The sequence below is a fragment of the Callorhinus ursinus genome, unplaced genomic scaffold, assembly GCF_003265705.2.
Source record: "Callorhinus ursinus isolate GAN/ISIS: 27379988/994484 unplaced genomic scaffold, GSC_fseal_2.0 scaffold40, whole genome shotgun sequence".
Lineage (NCBI taxonomy): Eukaryota > Metazoa > Chordata > Mammalia > Carnivora > Otariidae > Callorhinus > Callorhinus ursinus.
In genome coordinates this window covers 14,759,436-14,777,780 of record NW_027397102.1, presented here as the reverse complement: position 1 = coordinate 14,777,780, position 18,345 = coordinate 14,759,436, and the positions used below count along the sequence as shown (strand labels likewise).

Here is an 18,345-nt window from a genome sequence, read left to right as displayed (position 1 = left end):
CTGCTCCCATGTTGGGGACATAGATATTTACAATAGTTAGATCTTCTTGTTGGACAGACCCTTTGATAATGATATAGTGTCCTGTCTCTCAAACTACAGTCTTTAGTTTAAAATCTAACTTGTCTGATATAAGAATTGCTACTCCAGCTTTGTTTTGAGGTCCGTTGGCGTGGAAGATGGATTTCCATCCCTACACTTTCAGTCTGGATGTATCTTTAGGTTCAAAATGAGTCTCTTGTAGACAGCATATGAATGGGTCCTGTCTTTTTATCAAATCTGCAACTCTGTGCCACTTTATGGGAGCATTTAGGCCATTCATGTTGAGAGTGTTTATTGAAAGATATGAATTAATTGTCATCATGTTGCCTGTGAAGACATTGTTTTTATAGATCGTCCCTGTAAATCTCTGTTGTATATCACTCTTGGGGTTTTTCTCCTTTTTATAACCCCCTTTAATATTTCTTGCAGGGCCGGGTTAGTGGTCAAATATTCTTTCAGTTTCTGCCAGTCTTGGAAGTTCTGCATCTCTCCATCCATTCTAAATGACAGCCTTACTGGATAAAGAATTCTTGGATGCATGTTCTTCTCATTTAGTACCCTGAATATGTCTTTCCAGGCCTTTCTGGCTTGCCAGGTCTCTGTGGATAGGTCTGACGTTATTCTGATGTTCCTCCCTCTGTATGTAAGGAATCTCTTCCCCCTAACTGCCCTTAAGATGGTTTCCTTGGTTCTAAGATTTGCAAGTTTTACTATTACATGCCCGAGTTTTGGCCTGTTTTCCTTGATCTTGGAGGGGTCCTTTCTGCCTCTAGGAAACGAGTGTTGGTTTCATTCCCCAGATTAGGGAAGTTTTCAGCTATGATTTGCTCAACTTTATCTTCTATTCCTCTCTCTCTCCAACCCCTCCAGGATTCCAATATTTCTGACATTGGAATGCTTCATGGTGTCACTTATTTCTCTGATTCTATTTTCATGGATTCTGAGTTGTTTTTCCCTGGCCTCCTCTTTTCCCTTTTTATCTGTTAAGTTGTCTTCCAGGTCACTAATTCCTTCTTCTGCCTCACTTACCCTAGCTGTTAGATTATCTAGATTAGATTGGATCTCACTGATAGCATTTTTAAGTTCTGCCAATTCAGCTTTCATTTCTTCCCTTAGAGACTCAATGTTGCCATTAATTGATTTCTCCATTCTAGCTATCGTCTTCACAATTGCGAGCCTGTATTCCATCTCCAATATCTTGGGTATTTCTGCATCCATTTGTAGATCTGCAGCATAAGTCATAATCTCTGAGTCTTTCCTATTTTGGAGGTTCTTCCTCCTAGTCATTCTGTTGATGGGTGGTTGAGGGAATGTATAGAGTCCAAATTATTGACCAGAACCCAAGCAAGGTGCACCTGTTTTATAGGGACCTTAGGGTTGCTGGCCTCTTGTTCTCCCAGCCTGTCTTCTAGGGGAGAGGCCTGCTTTGCTGTTACCCAGGCAACCTTGTTTGAGCAGAGTTGCCCTGCTCCCTGTGTTGGGGGATGGGCTCAGTGGGAACTGTTGTTTTGGGGCTTTTCTTCTCTGGCGGGTTTCCCTGACAGCTTTCCACGTCTCTTCTGAGAGTCAGAGCAGAAGAGACCATTTCCCACCCTCTGCCTCAGAGCAGAGAGATCACAGTCTGTTCTTCAGTGAGCTTTCCAGGCCACACTGTCTCCTTTCTGTCTGTGCTGTTATAAACTAGTGTCCTGGGTTGTGTGCCCCTCTGCAGCGGTCCCATCCTCACCCCATGTCGGGGCACGTCTCTCCCTTTGTGCTTCTAAAACTGCCAGCCACCCCCAGTTAGCACGCATGACTCCACCGCTCCAGTTTCCATCTAAAGTCTTTTCCCTGCCACTACTGCTCTGCGTGTCTGTGCCCTGCCCTCAATGCAGGAGGCTATCACTCAATGGTGGTGCAAAATCCCCACAGTGAGGCTCCCTCCTGCTGCCTTTTATCCTCCTTTGTCTGCCCACAGAATCACAGCTCCCCGCTTTGTACCTCAAAACCGGCCACCTGCGTTCTTCTGTTTGTAGAGATCCAGATCTTCTTACATCTTAGGTTGATTTCATGGGTGCTCAGAATTGTCTGGTAGATATCCAGCTCAACTCCAGGGACCAGTTGGAATAGGGTCCCCTACTCCTCCGCCATCTTTTCCCTCATCCAGATGAATTAGATTTTAAAACAAAGAGTGTAATAAGAAATGAGGAAGGACACTATATCATAATTAAAGAGTCTATCCTGTAAGAAGATCTAACAATTCTAAGTAATTATGCCTCTAACATGGGAATAGCCAATTATATAAGCCAATTAATAACACAATCAAAGAAACACTTTGATAATAATAGTCGGGGACTTTAATACCTCTCTCACTGAAATGGACAAATCATCTAAACAGAATATCAGCAAAGAAATAAAGGCTCTGAATGATACACTGGACTAGATGGACTTTGCAGATATATTCAGAATAATCCATCCTAAAGCAACAGAATACACTTTCTTCCCAAGTACACATGGAACATTCTGCAGAATAGATCGCATACTGGGGAACAAATCAGGTCTCAACTGGTACCAAAAGAATGGATTCATACCATGCATATTTTCAGACCACAATGCTTTGAAACTGGAACTTAATCACAAGAGGAATTTTGGAAAGAACTCAAATACATGGGGGCTAAAAAGCATCCTACTAAAGAACGAATGGGTTAACCAGGACATTAAAGAAGAATTTAAAAAATCATGGAAACAAGTGAAAATGAAAACACATATGTTCAAAATCTTTGGGATGCTGCAAAGGAGGTCCTAAAGGGGAAGTATATAACAATATAACCAACCCTTTTTCAAGAATCAAAATAAGTCTCAAATGTACAAGCTAACCTTACACCTAAAGGAGCTGGAGAAGGAATAGCAAATAAAACCTGAACCCAACAGGAGAAGAGAAATAATAAAATTAGAGCAGAAATCAATGAGTAATATTCCATTACACACACACACACACACACACACACACACACACACACACACACACAGACCAAATACCACATCTTCTTTATCCATTCATCTGTTGATACACATCTGGGCTCTTTCCATACTTTTACTTTTTTTTTATGTTTTTACCTAACAATGGCTCTAATTCTTCACCCCACCGTTAATCAAAACCAAATAAGTGAATAAGAAACCTAATATTCAACTAAGTTAAATAAAAGGTGAAAAGGGAAAAAAAAGGCACATTTAAATTAACATAGGAATGATAGTAAAACAATAATTAAATGCTCTATTTTGTTTTATGTAGGCCATACTTCTGCCTCTGGTATTTACAGAGTTTATAAAGAAAGAAACAGCAACAGTGACTGGGACAGGAGCAGGTGGCTAAGATTTTGGCATAGTAGGAGGAACCTACACTTGTCTCACTGAATAACAAACTGCACAAATAGAGGGAAAGAAGAGGGCACATCAAAGAAAGTAGGAAGTGCAGAGACATGGTCTGGAGGAGAAATGGATCAAGGTGTGTCTGAAGTGGGGAGCCCTGGTCACTGAAAGAGGCAAGAGAAAAAGAAATGCACAGGGGAAAACAGAAGGAGAAAACTCCCCAAGCCATTGGCTGGGAAAATGAGAAGGGCTGATTTTTTGTGTTTTTGTAACAAACAGGGCTCAACGACTTGAGATTTTATTTTTTAAGATTTTATTTATTGAGTGAGAGAGAGAGAGAGAGAGAGAGAGAGATCATAAACCAGGGGGGAAGGGTAGAGGGAGAAACAGAATTCCCCTGAGCTTGGAACTTGATGTGGGACTCGATCTCAGTATGCTGTGATCATGACCTGAGCCAAAGGCAGATGTTTAACTGCCTGAGCCATCCAGGTGCCCAAGACTTGAGTTTTTAAATTTAACAGGCTTAGGTAGTATATACCCCTGAGGTCACTGTCCTACTCCTGGATATGAGGCAGGAAAGCAGCCAGGAGGGCAGACAGCACTATCTGAGGAGTGTCTAAGGCTTACAGTGGAGGCATTATTCACTATTCTTGGAGCATATCTCTATGGGAGGTGGAGTTTGTAGAGATGCCTCTCCAGGGACAAAGGAGCCAGTGGGTGTCATTTCCCTCCCCTACCCCTTGGCATAGACAGAACCACCTGCTAAGGGTTGCTAACTCAGACACTTACTGCCTAGACTGTTTATAGCATGCCCCAGCCCCAATCTGTTGAGACTGCCCTTCTTGTTTTAGCCTACATCAGTCTCAGTGCAACAAGACTCTCCCCCAGAAGATTAGCACAAACCTCCACCATAACATGTCCCTAATTTTTTGACTTTTAAGGGTTGACAGGCTTGTCTGGGATAGAGCCCATGGTGCACTGCACTTCTCCTGGCAGGCAAACAGCCCAGAGACAGATAGTGTGAAAATGGTGATCTGAAACACACAGGGATGCACAAGGAAAGATTATTCACTCTCTGGGAGTGTTTCAGTGTAAGCAGCAACCAGAGAGACTTTTCTTTAGGGACAAGGGAGCTGACTGGTGTTATTTCCCATCCCTCAGCATAAACCAGTTTCAGTAAATAGCACAGTGCCGACACTTTCTTCCTAACATGCTTACACCAATTCACACCCTTCTGCAATCTGCCAGTGCTGTTTTTCTCAGGCAAGAGTGCCTAAGGCCCAGCACAGCACCCCCTTCCCCAGAACACCAGAAGAAATCCCCACACACACTACATCTCACAACTAGAGAGTTCTGCAAGGCTTCAGTTCTAGTGGAACCAGCCTCAGGTCTCATCGAAGAAGCAGACCAGAGCACACCTAGTTAAAACTCAACACACTCTGGCCAAGGACAAAACACCGCCCACTTCAGGCAAGGAGAGCCTCTGAAGACCACTGACCTGTAGGATAGAGCAACCAAAACTCAACATCAGAGTTCATGCAGCACACACCAGAAAGGCTCCCTGAAGTGTCAGGTCCTGGACACAATATGACCTCTTCATAAAGCCAATACTCTTGAGAGCAGTAAACAACACAGAGAAGAGACAGAGACTTAAACAAAATGTCAAGATGGAGGAATTCATCCCAAAAGAAATATCAAGAGAAGGTCATGGCCAAAGTGTAAGTAGTATGCCTGATGGAGAATTTAAAGCAATGATCAAGGATACCCACTGAGCTTGAGAAAAGAATGGAAGATTTCAGAGAGGTTTTATTTCAGAGATAAAATAGTTAAAAAATAATCAGTAGGAAATTAAAAATGTAGTAACTGAGACTCAAAAGAGACTGGATGTAATGAAACAAGGATAGAAGAATTGGAGGAATGAATAAGTGATATAGAAGATAGAATTATGGAAAATAATGAAGTTGAACAAAAGGGAGAAAGAGTAATGATGGACCACAAGAGTTGACTTAGGGAACTCAGTGACTCCAACAAATATAATAATATCCATATCATAGGAATCCCTAAGAAGAATAAGAGAGAAAAGGGGACAGAAATTTTATTTGAGGAAACAATAGCTGAAAACTTCCCTAATCTGGGAAAGAAAAGAGACATCCAAATCCAGGAGCTACAGACAACTCCCATCAAAATGAACAAAAGCAGGGCAACACCAAGATATACTGTAATTCAATTTGCAAAATATAGTGATAAAGAAAAAAATGTAAAAGCAGCAAGTCAAAAGAAGGCCTTAAATTACAGGAGAGGACACCTAAGTCTAGCTGAAGATCTCTCAACAGAAAGTTGGCAAAACTGAAGAAAGTGGCATGATATATTCAACATGCTGAATGGGAAAAATCTGCAGCCAAGAATACTCTATCAAGCAAAGCTATAATTCAGAATAGAAGGTGAGATAAAGAATATACCAGAAAAACAAACAAAAATTGGAGTTCGTGACCACTACAACAGCCTGCAAGAAATATTAAAGGGGACTCTGAGTGGAAACAAAAGACCAAAAGTGATAAAAGTTAGAAAGAAACAGACAAAATCTCCAGAAACAACAACAAAAGAATAAAATGGCATTGATTACATAGCTATCAACAATAACTCTGAATGAAAATTGACTAAATGCTCCAATCAAAAGACATAGATGGTCAGAACGGATAAAAAAACCACAAACGAACAAAAACAAGATCCATCTATATGTGGCCTACAAGAGACTCATTTTAGACCTAAAGAAACAAACAGAGTGAACGTAAAGTGATAGGGAACCATTTATCATGCATATAGATATCAAAAGAAAGCCTGAGTAACAATACTTTTATCAGACAAACTAGATTTTAAAGAAAAGACTCTAACAAGAGATGAAGAAGGGCACTATATCACAATAAAAGGACTATTCAACAAGAACTTCTAACAATCGTAAATATTTATATTCCTAATATGGGAGCACCCAGATATATAAAATAATTAATAACAAACATGAAGGAACTCATTGATGATACAATAATATTAGGAGACTTAACCACTTACATCAATGGACAGATCATCTAAGCAGAAGTCAATAAGGAAACAATAGCTTGGAATGACACTCTGGACCAGATAGACTTAAAAGATATATTCAAAGCATTTCAATCTAAAGCAGCAGAATACACAGTATTTTCAAGTTCACATGGGATATTCTCCAGAAAGGATCACATATTAGGCCACAAATAAAGCTTCAACAAGTACAAATAATTGAGATCAGGGGCACCTGGGTGGTGCAATTGGTTAAGAATTAGACTCTTGGTTTTGGCTCAGGTCATGATCTCAGGGTTCTGGGTTCGAGCCTCACATTCAGCTCTGTGCTGGGCACAGAGTCTGCTTGAGATTCTCTCTCCTTTCACTTCTTCCTGTCCTGCTTATGCTCTCTCTCTAGGATAAATAAATAAATCTTAAAAATAAAGGTTGAGATCATACTGTGCATATTTTCTGACCACAACACTTTGAAACTTGAAGTCAACCACAAGAAAAAATTTGGAAAGACCACAAATAAATGGAGGTTACATAACATGCTACTAAGAATGGATGGGTCAACTAGGAAATGATAGAAGATATAAAAAAAATACATGAAAACAAATGAAAATGAAAACACAATGGTCCAAAACCTTTGGGATGCAGCAAAAGCACCCAGATGTTTATAGAAGCATTATCAACAATATCCAGATTATGGAAAGAGTCCAAATGCCCATTGACTGATGAATGGATAAAGAAGAGTTGGTGTGTGTGTGTGTGTGTGTGTGTGTGTGTGTGTGTGTGTGTGTGTGTAGGAATATTACTCAGCCATCAAAAAGGATGAAATCTTGCCATTTGCAAGGACATGGATGGAGCTAGAAAGTATTATGCTAAGTGAAATAAGTCTGTCAGAGTAAGACAAATACCATATGATTTCACTCATATGTGGAATTTAAGAAACAAAACAAATGATCATGGGGTGGGGGGAAGGAAAGAGAGAGGCAAACCAAGGAACAGATTCTTGACTATAGAGAACAAACAGATGGTCAGTGGGGGGGAGGTGGGCGGGGGAAAGGGTTAAACAGGTGATGGGTATTAAGGAGGACAATTCTTTCCATGATCACAGGGTGCTGTATGTAAGTGATGAATCACTGAATTCTACACCTGAAACTAATATTGCACTGTATGTTAACTATCTGGAATTTAAATAAAAACTTGGGGGAAAAAGGAAACAGTAGTAGCATCTTTTGCTTATCCTCAGTTTACCAGATTATGCTTCTCTGGAATAGCATATTTAATCTGCATTTTCTCTTAACTTTTAACAGCTCAGAAAAAAAGTGCAACCACATGATTTTGCCAATTTATTCAAACTGAAGGAAATATATATCCAATATGTCTTTAGAGCATTGTCTTACTCAAACTTCCTTTGACTATAATCTTTAGCAATATATTTGGATTTTAAAATCTTTCTGTTTCATGTTTTTATTAGTTTTAAAAATTACTGATTCAAACAATCAGGAATAAAGCAAACATTGAGGTTATTCAAACTGTTATCTGTTGATTTTATCCTCTTCCACAGCTAATGATATTTTTTTCTTGAATTAAGTCTTTTTCTTATTAATACCACATATACCTATGTTGGATTTTAGAGAGTTTGCCAGTACTTCTTTCTTATCTCAGAGGCACATATTTTTTCCTTTATAGAAGACCAGTATCCTTTGATGTCATCAAACACCAGTTGACCCTTTTAAAATCCATCAAGAAAGCAATCCTTACCACTTATTCAGACTCTCTTATTTCCCATTGTCCCTTATAAATTTGTGACATTGTTGATTTAAAATATAACTTCTAAAATCCTAATATTTCCTACTGTATTTTATAATAAATATATTTGGGCTTGTGGATACACAGGCTATTAAGTCCTTTAAGCCAATTTGACAAAAGTTAATGATAGTCACAGATTATATCATCCTTTTATCTGGAAGTTATCTACTATCTCTAATATTCTCTCTCTCTCTCTTTATATAGAGAGACTGTGCATGCACGCACATGTGGGCAGGGGGGAGGGGCAGAGGGAAAGGAAGAAAGAGAATCTTAAGCAGACTTCATGCCCAGTGCACAGCCTGGTGTATGGCTTAATCTCACAACCGTGAGATCATAACCTGAGCAGAAATAAAGAGTTTGACCCTTAACATACTGAGCCACCCCAGGTGCCCCATCTATGCTCTCTCTTTAAAGCCATCTTCTCTTCATTCCCTTTTTATTCCCCCTTCCATGCAGGTATAGCATTAAAATCCTCTTACTAGGTACTGCAGGGGCAATTCTGCATGAAGGGTACTACCTAAGTACCATATTCACCTTGAAACATACCACAAGAATATATCTTTTGTTGCTGTGCCACTAATTCTCAACATTCACAGTTGCCAAGAAAGCCCTTTATATATACTAAGAAAGTGGCTCACTCTATCTCTAGTTATACACCTCCAGGAATGCCTACCAGCAAGCAACAGGGGAGGAAGAGATAATCATGCTTAGAATTCCTAAGTGTGATTTTCATCTCTTAATTATGTTCCTTCTTCCCAATTTTCCCAATAACAATTATGGAGGGGGGAACCCTGAAATTCAAAAATAAACGTTTCTTTCAAAATATATTATATTGATGCCACTGGGGGGAGGGAAACTGTTATTCACATATGGATACATATGGATACATACTTCTAAACTACTTACAAAGTAATTAAAGCTATTACTACAGTCATATTTCTAGTTTAAATTCTGCTATCATTAGTCCTATGTGTAAATATATGTTTGTTTTGAAGTGTTAAAAGATAGGCTTTTAAAGTGCTGGGGAAAGATAAATATTTCACACTTCAATGCATAAGCCTTGAATAAGGAATTGTTGCCATTGATTTTCAGTAAATCCAAATGTTAAGAGTCCACTAATTGAAATAGAAAAAGCACAAGCAAAATGAGTTAAAGTAAAGCAATTACTAAGAGTAATATGAATCAAATAGACTTAAGGAAGAAATCTTCACTTGAGTTTAGCCATTGTTACTTGCTAACCCAATTATTAACAAAGCATGATTTCAATACAATGCATCTCTTGCAATTTTGTGGAACACACAGTTTGAAAATTTTGTATTCCAGAGCCAGTGGAGGAAAACACTGCATGGCTGTATTATTTCAACCAAATGACATTCTCTCTCATTATCATCTACTTGCCATATCTATGCTATACTTCTAACAATATATATAATTTGGATAGCTTATTCACCAACACAAAATTTCTTCATAGATTAAAATATTTATAGCAACAAGAAAAACTGTTTTATAATTCTTCTACCTCTTCAATTCAAAGCAATTAAAAGTAAAGGAAGTTGACCATTTTGCTGTGGTGTTTAAACAGAATGTCAAATGAAGTTCTAGCTTAAATATTGTGTAGTATGCTCATGACTATATGAGATAGCTGTTATTTAAGATTGTCCTCTGCTGCGCTATGATGTCATCAGGCATATTATTGGGTAACACATAATTTATGTTAATTAAAAAACCCATTTGGTATTGGAAATGTCATCTCTCAAAGTGGTCCTGCAACACTAAAATAAGTATGGCAATCAAAGGAAGTCATGCTAGCAAAATAAATTTTACCAAAATACTTAAATTTATTTCAAATTAGCAAATGACATCTTTCCCCCCTAGTCCTCAGAAATTATATAATAAACTATATGTTAATGTAATGTTGACACTTCCCAGTTTATTTTTTTCATATTTTATTTATTTATTTGACAGAGAGCTAGCAAAAGCAGGAACACAAGCAGGGGGAGGGGGAGAGGGAGAAGCAGGCTTCCCACAGAGCAGGGAGCCCGATGCAGGGCTCGATTCCAGGATCCTGGGATCATGACCTGAGCTGAAGGCAGACGCTTAATGACTGAGCCACCCATGCGCCCCTGACATTTCCCAGTTTAAATTGAATTACTGCAAATGTAAGTAGCCAAGTATATTTTTATTCTAATCACCTAAAAATAATATTAATTAATTAAATTTAAAGGTTTATGTAGGCATTGAAAGTAATGATAGATTTGTTCTTTTAAATGTAGAAAATTTTGCAAGACATATTTTAAATGAAAAAAAGGCACATACAACTGTGTAGAGAATTTCCCATTTGTGTAGTATTTGAAAAAAATCATTTATACATATATGCATAAATGTTGGTACGTGGATTTTGGGGGGAAAACAGAAAAAGCTTTTAACAGAAGTTGTCTGTAGTAAGAGATCACTGTGAGCAGTAAAGATAGGTATAAGGTGGGAGGAACACCAATGAAGATAAGTAAAGACTAGAGGAGACAAAGGAAAGAAAGGTAGAGACAGAAGGGAGACAGAAAACAAAGAGAGAAAAATGTGGAAACAAGATAAGGAAGGATTCAGAAAAAAAGGAAATAGATGTAAAGGAGGAGGAAAAATGGAGAAAATGGGGGAGATAGAAGGAAAAATGGAAATGGAGGGATGAAGAGAAAAAAATGAGGAAATAAGAAAGAAAATAAGAGAGAAGCTCTGAGGAGCCCTGACAGAAAAGTAAGGCAGGTTAGAAAGGAGGTGGTAAAGGATGGGGGGAGGCAGGGTGGAGACAAGGAGATGGGAGGTGAGGAGTCTGTGATGGGAGCTGTAGTTAAGTCCATTCTCCATTACCTACCTTAACTTCACCCACCCATTGGATGGAGTAGTAGAATTTAGTGACTAGTTTCAAAGACCAACCTATTGCCTGTTCACTCACAGTTCTACTTAAACTCTGCTGAGAAGAGTTCCAAAGGTATGTAAGCAGAAAGACCATTACATTGTAATCTATTTGCAGCTATATTTATCACACACTCCCAAATCTTTCTCTTTGAAAAAGAATAAGCTTCCTATCGTAATACATACAACTTCAAAATAAATAATAAATGGTAGTATATTTTTACTGTAGATTAAAACTTGAAGGTACAGTAAGGCTAAATCTCCTATATAGATTTTTTTAATTTTTTTATTATGTTATGTTAATCACCTTACATTCCATCATTAGTTTTTGATGTAGTGTTCCATGATTCATTGTTTGCATATAACACCCAGTGCTCCATTCAGTACGTGCCCTCTTTAATACCCATCACCAGGCTAACCCATCCCCCCACCCCCTCCCCTCTAGAACCAACCCTCAGTTTGTTCTCAGATTTTTGATAATTAGCAAAGAAAGTACATATAATTGAAAATTTAATTCTATATTTCTATGTGATCCAGTTAGAGACAATTTCTTTATATAGGCAATTTGAATATAAATTAGGGTGAATGGAAAGGCCATTCATTCACTTCAGAAGATGGTGTAATGTAGTATTTTAAAATCTGTTTTGTCTTATTTCATAACTTTTGACTCCTGTGAGGGTAGAAACATAGTTTTGTTAGATTTTTAATTTAAATGTTAGTAAAAGTAGGTTAGGCAAATTAAAAAATGTACAAATATCAGGGCTCCTAGTTGGCACAGTTGGTTAAGTGTCCAGCTCTTGGTTTTGGCTCAGGTCATGATCTCAGGGTTGTGAGATTGAGCCCCATGTGGAGCCCTACGTGGGGTTCCATGCTCAACATGGAATCTGCTTAAGATTCTCTCTCCCTTTCCCTCTGCCCTAACCCCAGGACACTCATGTGCTTTCTCTCTCTTTCTCTCAAATAAATAAATAAATCTTTAAAAAAAAGAAAGGGGGCGCCTGGGTGGCTCAGTCGGTTAAGCGGCTGCCTTCAGCTCGGGTCATGATCCTGGGGTCCTAGGATCGAGCCCCGCGTCGGGCTCCCTGCTCAGCAGAGAGTCTGCTTCTCCCTCTCTGCCTGCCTCTCTGCTTACTTGTGCTCTCTCTCTATCTCTCTGTCAAATAAATAAAATAAAATCTTTAAAAATAAATAAATAAAAAAATAAAAAAGAAAGAAAATGTACCAATATCACATGGCATTTTTAAATTTCTTTTTATCAAAAGGAATTATACTTTTAATATTAAACAGTGAGACTTCAGTGGTCTTCTTAGTTAAATTATGTTACTGTCTCCATTGTGCAAAATTAATTCCAAACACCCTCTTAAAGATGGATTAGTGATTCAAATCAAATTACTCAGTCTTATTTACCATTTTTGAAAAAAAAATGGCTCAAACTAGAAAAATTAAATCCTATAAAAAGGGTGATTTTTCATTAGATTTTATCTAGGAGACAAATTTTGCTTGTCATTGAGTTTCTATTTTCATGATTGCAATATCATTTCACTTGCCCTTGATTAAGACATGTTTGCAGTGACCTCCAGGTTGTTAAATATTCAGGAGAAAGTTTATAGATTTCCCTTAACCTTAATTAAAAGCCTTTTGGGAAACTAAATGCTGAAATAAGAACTTTATTTGAAAAGCAACTTGAGTGCTCCATGCTGATTTCTGTTTCATCAATAGTACTTATAATCAACAGTCACTGGCATAAGATGAGGCCAGACGTAAAATATGGAAAAACAACCATTCTCTTGTTATGAGTTACTGCAGTAGCAGACTATATAAGATATTTACAACTTGACTTAACAACCAGGAAAGATTTATTTTTTAAATTCCTGGGAAAAATGCATGAATTGGTTACAAATTCACAATCTACAAAATATGTAGCAAGTATATATCTGACACATATCTCTGAACAAACATATAGACAAATTCTTAGGTTCTCAAATACATATAACAACTCATGATTTTTTTAACTAAAATAAATAGGATTTTATGGATTTTAAAGTTGACAATGTGGGTGGAAATTAATACTTTAGACTGATTTGAGCTCATATAACACCCAAGAAAATTTCTAAGATACAAAGAAGTTTCATCATGTCAAGACAAACAGTAATCCTCAGGCGGTCTCATCTCAGTAAGTCATCTTTATCATTTTTATTAAAGATTTTATTTATTTATTTATTCAGTAGAGAGAGTGATCAGGAGGAGAAGCAGAGGTAGAGGGACAAGCAGACTCCATGCTGAGCTCAGAGCCTGATGCAGGACTCAATCCCAGGACCTTGAGATCATGACCTGAGCCAAAATCAAGAGTCATAAGTTTAACTGACTGAGCCAACCAGGCACCTCAAATCATCTTTATCTTAAGCTGAATAAAAATGGGCTTGTTATATTTTATTAGTGACTTATGGTTTATCATTTTTTCAATGTATTAATTTGTTCTGGAAGCTCTCTGTTATTAGTAACTCAAGAGGAATTCTAGTGAAATTTCCTGGAATTTCACTATTCATCTTTAAATAAAATCTATGAAAATCTAGTACATTTAATTTTCAGACTAAAATTAATTGAGTCTGTTTTGTTTTGTTATATGTGTAAAATAAGTCACTAAAACCATTCATCATCACTAGATCTCTGCCTTTGATACATACTTACATTGGAAAAGGTAATTTAGCTGAGAAAGAAATTTAGTTCTTATATAATGTTTAGAAAATACAAATACCATAGCTTGATCATATTAAAGTGTATTTTAGTTATGAGGGTTTTTTTAAATAAGCTTTCTATCTAAGGCATTTATTTCTAACATTATTTATGAATGATCTTCATCAAGTCAGGTTTTTAATAAAAAATCTTTCCCTAGTTTTTGATTGAATTATAAAATAAGCAAAAGAAGAGAAACAAAATTTACAGATGATAGGATTTAGGGCATTATCAGTATTTTTAAAAAGTCCTATGAAATATCACTCATTGGTGATCCCTACAAGTAAAGATAACATCAGAAGTAAGTGATAATCTCAGAAAAAGTGATGGTTGTTTAATATTGAATTATAAGGAAATTGTGATAGTCCAGCCATAATTCTATAGTGAAAATTTAAAAAATGGAAGATATCATATCAAGTTAAAATTTCTTTACAGACTTAAAAAAAAAACAAACCCTCCTGTCATATAAAGGCCACCATTATTTCTATAGAAAACTTCAGAGTGCCTTGGAGTTAAAACATGATGAACACCTTAATTTGGATTAAAGTCTCAAGATATTTAAGTACATAAATTACAAATAATCCATTAAACCAAAATGATGTCAATGGGCGTGACCTCTGTAGTATTGTCTTTGTATGGTAGGCAGTAAGGGTATCAGATGTTGTGTTTGAAACTGTCAAGAATTCACCATATCTAGTTACCAAAGGATACAACAAATATACATTTGAAGGAGTACTTGCACCCTGATGTTTATAGCAGCATTATCACCAATAGCTAAACTATGGAAAGATCCCAAATGCCCATCAACTGATGAATGGAAAAAGAAGATGTGGTGTATATATACAATGAAATACTATTCAGCCATAAAAAAGAATGAAATCTTGCCATTTGCAATGATGTGGATGGAGTTAGAATGTATTATGCTAAGCAAAATAAGTCAATCATAGAAAATGAAATACCATATGATTTCACTCATATGTGGAACTTAAGAAACAAAATGGATGAACATATGGGAGGGGGGAAACGAGAGAGGGAAACAAATCATGAGAGACTCTTAACTATAGAGAACAAACTGAGGGTTGATGGAAGGAGGTGGGTGGGGGATAGGATAGATGGAAGATGGATATTAAGATGAACCACTGAACTCTACTTCTGAAACCAATATTGAACTCTATGTCAATTAACTAGAATTTAAATTGAAAAAAAAATAATTCACCATTTCAACATCATATTACTGGCCTGAAGACAAAATATGAGTTCTTAAGAATGTAGTGCATTATGTTACATTTCTTAGAAACTATTTTTAATGGATTTTTATATATATTAAAGTGATTTGGTTTCAGGGATATGTTAGATATGTAACATAAGACTTTAATGTAATATTTCCATGAACTTAAGAACTTTATAGATCATTTCAGAAATAACACAAAAATACACACATTATTGAAAAAAATGTATTTGTATTGTATAAAGTACTTAATTGTTCCCAATGTGAGACTTTGTTCACATAAGAGTATTCATTGCTTTCTCTTACCTGTATTATATCCTTTAACAAATACACAATAATTTAACATCATTACTAAGCCTGTGCTTAACGAAGCAATTTTTTTCACATTATATTAAAAAAAAAGAAAATTGGGGGCACCTGGGTCTCTCAGTCAGTTAAGCATCTGATTTGATTTCAGCTCAGGTCATGATCTCAGGGTCGTGGGATAGAGTCCCACATCAGGCTCCATGATCAGCAGGAAGTCTGTTTGAGATTCTTTCCCTCTTCCCCTCCCTTCTCTTTCTCTCTCTCAAATAAATAAAACTTTTTAAAAAAGAAAACAGTATTTAATTAACTTTGCCTTTAATTACATACATTCTCCCTCCCCACCACCAATGAAATCTAATGGAAATAATATTTTCTACTCACAAGTGGGAGGTAAAGTTTATCACTAATCCATAAAAAGCATAAGCTCTCAGCAGATTTACAGAGAGAAGAAGTATATATTTTTATTCTCAACATCTGGCTAGTCAGTATTTTCTTCAACTAATAAAAACAATTCATGATTATATATTTAACTCTTTTTTATATATAAAATATTCTCCTAGGAATTTAGCCAATGAGGTTTTGAAACATTCTAAGGTTTTAAACTTCATTTTGAAATTATTGTGTTTTTAATGCTGCATACCATTTTGTTAGCTCAAAAAGAAACTTCAGATTCAATCTTTTGGGATGAGCAACAGATATTAGTGATAGCTATTCCTCAACATTAACAAATTAAGGTAATATAACAGAAAAATGTAAAGAATGTTAAAATTGTCACTTAGGTGGGATATGATATTATGTGGGGAAAATTGAACCACAAAATTCTAGAGCTATCTAAGCTTGTTATTTTAAAAATTTGTGGCATAGACCTAAAGAGAGTAACTGACTTCTTTAAGGTTACAAAAAGTTATAGACAGAATCTAGATGATACCTCTGACCCCTTATCCCTAACCATGTTCTTTCACTGAATATACAATACCAAGTAGATGTGTGTCTATTAATTTGAATACAAAACTATTCTTTCCTCCAAAAACAGGAAGAGGTAACTTAATAGAGACACTAAGAATTAAATCATGTATCCATCTAAAGACAATTTACTTTTCCATACAAATGAATATTTCTCTTAAAAGTCATTTCTATATTTGCTTAAAGCTGTAGAGTCAAGAAAGAGAAGAAATAAAACTAATAAGACATTACCATTTGATCTACATGAATTTATCAACACTGCAAATTATTGTTGTAAGAACTCACATGTGTGCCCAACACTACCTTTGTTAGATAACTACTCATTATAAATCAACACAGGCTGAAGAATGATAGGACATTCAGCATTCTGGATGTATAGCAGTTTCTTTACTAAGATTAAGATAAAATACTTTAAAACAAATTTAATTGATTAAAAACATATTTTTGTGCTTACCTATTTTGTTTAGAAAAATTGGATTTTGCCATGGAGTTCTTTGCAACAAATCACCTGAAAATATTACAATAAAATGACTTGATCCCATATAATATAACCATTGTACACAACATTTAAAATATATAATTTACAATGAAATGCTCTTGTGACATAGCAAAAAGTGGGTTGCTATGTCTATACAACAAAATCCTAATGTTGAAGATGACTTATATCTCTAAAAATTGTCAAAAATTATAAAAATGGCAAGTGTTCTTTTTTATTACTTCCTGCTGAGAGCAAGTTAGTTTGCTTTACTTTCAGTATGTTCAATCCTCACTTTGGAAATGAATATTTATTTGCACTCATACCCACAATGTGAGGATAAGCCTGGCTTGCAAATTAGCAACAACATTCTCAATCTACTCCTAACATATCAATCCATCCACTTACAAAGAAAATTATATAGTCTGTAAATTTAAAAATGAACATTTTAATTTTATCTATATGATTGTTATTGCTGCTGCTGCTGCAGCAATATTATTGTTGCTATAATCCTAAACATTTAATCTCTGGGAAAAGTTCTGATGGTTACTTTGAGAATTCTAAAATAATTTGGGAAATAAAATAATTAATACATTTCAAACTGTGTGAAGTTTTAATTCAAACAAACCATAGTGTTGAATAGAATTTGGCTAACTTTGATTCCTATCATGGAATAAAAAAAGCCATACACCATGAGAGATGAAAACACATCTGTCTACAATTGCCTTAAGCATCTATAATCAAAAAGCATTATGTGTAGTAACAACAGAGATTCCCTTCATTTCATGTCCATTAGACTCAAGGCATAAAGCCTCCAAAACATACTGGGAGGAGAGCAAGGGGAAATATTGCAAAGAAAACGAATGGTGATAGTAAACAAGATGCAAGAATAAATAGTAATTCTTCACTGTTTTGAACTAAACTAGGATATATTAGTAAGCAATGAAATAAAGAAATAAAAACCACACATAATCAGCAGTTACCCAATTAAAGTTCCTATCATAGAATACAACTATATTTAATTGCTAAGCAAATATGCTTTCTCAAAATTTTTAGGACTTTAACAACAGGACATTGTTTTCTGTGATTCAATAGACATACACAAAATGCAGATTCTTCTAGAGACATTCGAAAGTAGTCAAATAAAAAAGTTCAACACCCCACATTCAATGGGAAAGTGATCTCTTTGCATTTACTTTCTGTGACTTTCTCATCTTCCTTTATTCACCTTCCCCTTTCTGACAATAGTTAACAGAAATCATAACACCAACATTAAGAATGATCCAGAAAGCTTCTTTTAATCAGCTTGTGTGTAATGGGAAGCTTAATGACTTCATGCGCATATAAGTTGTTTGCTGACTGAATTAGTTGACTGTGCAGCTAGTACGCTACTTTGCTAATGCCCTTTGTGCCCTGTTGTTCTGATTAGTTTCCTAGAAATCAAGAGCCTGTATATAGACCTAAAGAATAAAGACCATCAAGAATAAAAAGAGCA

At 36.0% G+C, this 18,345-nt stretch overlaps 1 protein-coding gene across 3 annotated transcripts in view; it reads right to left on the bottom strand.

Moving 5' to 3' along the window:
* LOC112828530 (protocadherin-11 X-linked) overlaps positions 1–18,345 on the bottom strand; it is a 639,354-nt gene that overhangs the window by 226,957 nt on the left and 394,052 nt on the right. The window contains exon 7 of one of the 3 annotated variants that reach the window (XM_073880940.1): positions 16,830–16,883. The exons of the other annotated variants lie outside the window; for them this stretch is intronic. Within the exon in view, the coding sequence (XP_073737041.1) occupies positions 16,830–16,883 (54 nt within the window). The remainder of the gene's footprint in view (positions 1–16,829; positions 16,884–18,345) is intronic. 3 annotated transcript variants of the gene reach the window in all.